At 45.5% G+C, this 4,246-nt stretch overlaps 1 protein-coding gene across 1 annotated transcript; it reads right to left on the bottom strand.

The window, feature by feature from the left end:
* Positions 1-1,799: 1,799 nt before the first annotated feature.
* On the bottom strand, positions 1,800-4,246 carry LOC149407973 (putative methylesterase 11, chloroplastic). The gene is made up of 5 exons (XM_089616149.1): positions 3,714-4,246; positions 2,963-3,199; positions 2,522-2,665; positions 2,294-2,425; positions 1,800-2,207 (listed from the first exon to the last, which is right to left on the bottom strand). The coding sequence occupies exons 1-5, from the start codon at positions 4,080-4,082 to the stop codon at positions 1,929-1,931; spliced, it is 1,161 nt and encodes a 386-aa protein (XP_089472275.1). The 5' UTR covers positions 4,083-4,246; the 3' UTR covers positions 1,800-1,928.

The following is a 4,246-nucleotide window of genomic DNA, read 5'->3' as shown; positions in this document are numbered from 1 at the left end:
AATACATCATCGTCTCGGCATAATTGAGCCATGAATAATCCCACATTTTTATTGATATTACTTCCTAGAGAGAGAGAGAGAAACATTTTTATACAAAAATATCTTACTGTCACAATTAATATAATACAATTCATATTAAAAAAAAAATACATTATATTATACGATTTCCGTTAACTTGGTAAGGTATTCTACGTTAGATGTGAAGTTAGGTTATTGATAATGATATTACTTTGTCCACCACAGTTCTTTTTCCACCGAGATTATCGTAGTATCCCATATTACACAGTCAGCTCAGATAAGGACAAGGAAAAAGAATCCAATGTTGTCGATCGTTTTCGGAAAACCCGAAGCACCAAGAAGGCACGCCGCTCAAAGGGCCGATGGTCAGGCCGGAGGTCCTGAAGAGCGGCAAGCCTCCAAACCCTCGTCCAAACTCTTGACTCCTTGAGTCGAGCCTAGCCCCTCGAGTTGAGACTTGAGTCGGTTCCTCGAGTCGAGCCTCGGTCCTCGGGTTGAGCCTTGAGTCGGTCTCCTCGAGTCGAGCTTCGCTCCTCGAGTCGAGCCTCGAGTCGGTCTCCTCGAATCGAGCTTCGCTCCTCGAGTCGAGCATCGAGTCGGTCTCCTCGAGTCGAGCTTCGCTCCTCGAGTCGAGCGTCGACTCGAGTCCTATCCGTCGAACAAACATTTGTGTCATAAACCCGAAATACCAAGCTCACAAATAGCTCAACGGGCCCGGAAGGAAGACGGTCGTGAAAAGCCCACGAAGGGACAGCCTGGAGCGCGCCACGCTGGCTGTACCGCGCGCCGCGCAACGCGCCCGGGCAAGGTCGCGCCGCTGCCTCTTGTGCGCCTCCACTTGAAGAGGGGCACGTTCCTAGTCCCACATGGACGCCAAAGGACCTCCTTGGGGTCCTCAAACACCTATATAAACCCCCTCCCACTGAGGAGAAATCCATCCCTTCATCTCCTATCGATACGCTCGATTTCTCACTCCTCTCTGCTTCTCTTGATGCCATATTTGGCCTGAAGCATTCTCACCAGTCTCTCTCGTTCTCAGAGGTTCCGAAGCACTCACGGGAACTTCCCGGACGTCGCTCCTTCTGACCGAACGCCCCCCGGTGCTCAAGCACGCCCCTAGGGTTCTCGACTAGAGTTCCCCTCGCGCGTCTAACACGCTAGACGCGCACGCGATCTCCGAAGTTCTGAGACGCCGCCGAGGACTCCTCCGCGCTCCGTCTCTTTCGTTGAGTACGCTTCTCCACCAAGGTTTCACGCCTCATACTGCGTCTTACACGCCTGAACTACGTTCTGACCTGATCCCACACACGGGTACATAGGCAGCCGACACCCAAGGCACGGTCACTCCCCCTCCTCACCCTTTTCCTCTTCCGAGAGACGGGTTGATCAGAGAAAACCTAGCTCGAGACTTTCGAGTTCACACTCTTGGCCCGGGTGCGATCACTTGGTCCGGCCTTGGATCGGACCGCCCGAGGTTTTCAATAGTTGTTCATTTTCGTGCGACAACATCCAATATATATATATATATTTTTTTTCTTGAGAATACATCAATATTCTTGTCGTTTTCACAAGAAAAGTCTGTGCAAATAGCCGGTAAAGAAAGCAACTTGGCCGTTAGACCGACAAATTTGGCTTAGTGTAGAACGTGATAAAACGACCAACTAACAAAACACTCTACAGATTCACAACCTTGAATTGATAATTCAACACTAATATCTTTGCCATTTATGATTTTTTTTTTCTTTTTTACTCTTTTTACTGAAAAATGACCTCAAATTCAATGAAATTATGTGAAAATTTTCATCTCATAAACAAAAAGGGCAAAATTTGCAAACAGTTACAAATCCTACTTTAGATTTACATTTTTGCTATTCGCAGTTAGCTGGCGAACATTGGTATTGCTAGTTCTTTCAAGCGGAAGCGATCTGGGAGATCTCGACCAAGATTTTGTGCAGAGCTTGTGGCTTCGAGAAGAACGGAGAATGATCGGCCCCTTTTAAGCGAAACACTCGCTCGGGTTGGTTCGCGTTGATCATGCTATCCTGAACTGTGATTGGTATGGCATTATCTTCGGGGGTTTCAATGTAAAACCGCCTCACCGACCCATATTTCATGTCGGAAATACAGAGCTTTTCGAGCACTGGCGCGAACGGGATTGGCCTCATGGAAAGAGCTGACAAAGCAATGTCCTTTTAACATGACAAGAAATAGTCACTAACTTCCAAGAGTACGAAGCAAGAAACCATATAACGGAGCAGAAACACAGAATTTTTACCTTGGAAGGACTTTGGTTGAATAGCAAATCCTTGAGCAGTGACTTATCTAGATCGATGGCGGTCGGAGGATTGTTGTTTCCATTTGCGTACAAAAATATCTGAGCCTGTAGCATAAGATCATTTGAACCAGCCTGCAACGAAGCTTTTAGTTTCAGTAACTCTTTCAATAGAACAACATTCAGGTTAATCTGAAAGTATTTTTGAAAGCTATAGAGCAGGATAATAACCTTCTGTGAGAACATATCAAGCATGCTTTGTCCATTTTTCAACATTGCCGCCGCGAGAAAAACGGCTTTTGAAACTTTGAGAGGAAAAAGCTCCATCGCATGAGATATACATGAACCACCGAAATCATGACCCACCAAGATCACCTGAACAATACGGACGAAATAATCATGTGAATAGCATGCTATCATAATGGAATATGCTTGGGGTCTGATTAACTATTATCTATGGAAGACCCAAGTTCTTGAAACAAAAGAAAGAAAAAAAAAATAGGCTTGTTCATCTCATTGATCAACGCCTTTGAAGGAAGATGAACGAACATAAAGTTTGATACTTTGTATTATATCTATGGATCTGCAAAGATGTATTGAAAAAACAAACAAAAGACTGAAAAGGCTAAAGAGAACTATGAATAGCAATTGAAGTAGCAGTAAGAAAATGACCTTCTCGCCCAGGGGAAGACTTCCGATGAAATCTGTTAGCGGCTTTGCATACTGCAAAAGGCTCGTGATGTGATTCGAATCACAGGAATGAATTCCTGAGCCGGTCAAGTCTATGGCGGTGACTTTGAAACCGCATTCCTCTAGAAGTGCTATAGTTTTATACCAACACCAAGCCCCAAATCCACCACCGTGAACCAGGACAAAATGACGGCTCTCTAGATCATCGAGCTTTATATCCTGTGTCCAAACACAAGGTCAAGCAGTTTAAGAGAATACCAAAAAGCTTAAAACCTTTCGATCCCTTTCACATGAAATGAATCTCAGGTTCAGAAGTCTAGTGAGATCAGTCACTGGTTATGCACATGAATATACACAACATGCTATTTTAACCCCCAATTGTCAGTCAACATATATTTGTGGAATATATAGTTTAGCAAGCATGATAATATGTTTTCCAAATTAGACCAAACTAGACCACTAAATAGCTAGAATTGATGCTACACCACAAAGAACCAGAAATTAAGCGAGAAGGTTAATAATGGTGAGCATGAATTTCGTGATTTGTTTCATTTTTCAATGGGGACCAAGCAGGGAAATAGCCCGAACCCCATTCAAAACTGGTCAATTATGAAGTCAGCCTCAGCGAGTCTGTTCTAAAAAGTGATAATGTCCACATTAATGGAAATTCAAACGATTCGAAGTCAAAAATGAAAATCAAAACGCCAAATCTCGGAACTTAAGGTAAACTGACCTGGTTGACGAGCTGATGAGGCTGAAGCAGAGGATCGGTGAGCGAGCGAGCGCGAGAGCTCGAGCTTCGCGGCAGAGCGTTAGGGTTCGAACTCTTCTTAGCGGCGGCGGAGGAGTTAGGGTACCGGAGCGACGAGGACCGGTCGAACGGAGGTCCGACGCCATTCTGGCGGCCGAAGAGAATGGCAGCGGCGAGCGCCGTGTCGTCGGCGAGCTTGTCTTTCCGCGACGATCGGATCCGCGACCACCGGCCACTCGCCGCCGCCGAGGACGACGTAGACGGTGGGTTCTGGAGGCGCTTCACGGCTGGGTTGCTGCGCTTCTTCTTTACCGGCGATTTCGGCGCGAGGCATGCGCAGATGTTTCCCATTTATGGCTGTGCATGTATTTACATAAATATATGCGTGTATAAATATGTGTATCTGTATGTGTGTTGAGTGTATAGAGATATAGAAAGGTGAGGATTCAGGGAGAGAGAGAAGTTCAGAGAGAGAGAGAGAGAAGCGTTTTTACATATGTATAATGGAGATTTTA

The sequence above is a fragment of the Urtica dioica genome, chromosome 1 (genome assembly GCF_054948205.1).
Source record: "Urtica dioica subsp. dioica isolate 48M chromosome 1, U.dioica_male_clone48M_v1_H2, whole genome shotgun sequence".
Classification (NCBI taxonomy): domain Eukaryota; kingdom Viridiplantae; phylum Streptophyta; class Magnoliopsida; order Rosales; family Urticaceae; genus Urtica; species Urtica dioica.
This window is presented reverse-complemented; position numbering and strand designations above follow the sequence as displayed.

Excerpts from the sequence above, each read along its gene's own strand:
- LOC149407973 (XM_089616149.1), bottom strand. The coding sequence starts at position 4,082 with ATGGGAAACATCTGCGCATGCCTCGCGCCGAAATCGCCGGTAAAGAAG. Across the intron at positions 3,200-3,713 it reads CTCATCAGCTCGTCAACCAG|GATATAAAGCTCGATGATCT; the intron begins GTCAGTTTACCT and ends GTTTGGACACAG. Across the intron at positions 2,666-2,962 it reads GTCTTCCCCTGGGCGAGAAG|GTGATCTTGGTGGGTCATGA; the intron begins GTCATTTTCTTA and ends CGTATTGTTCAG.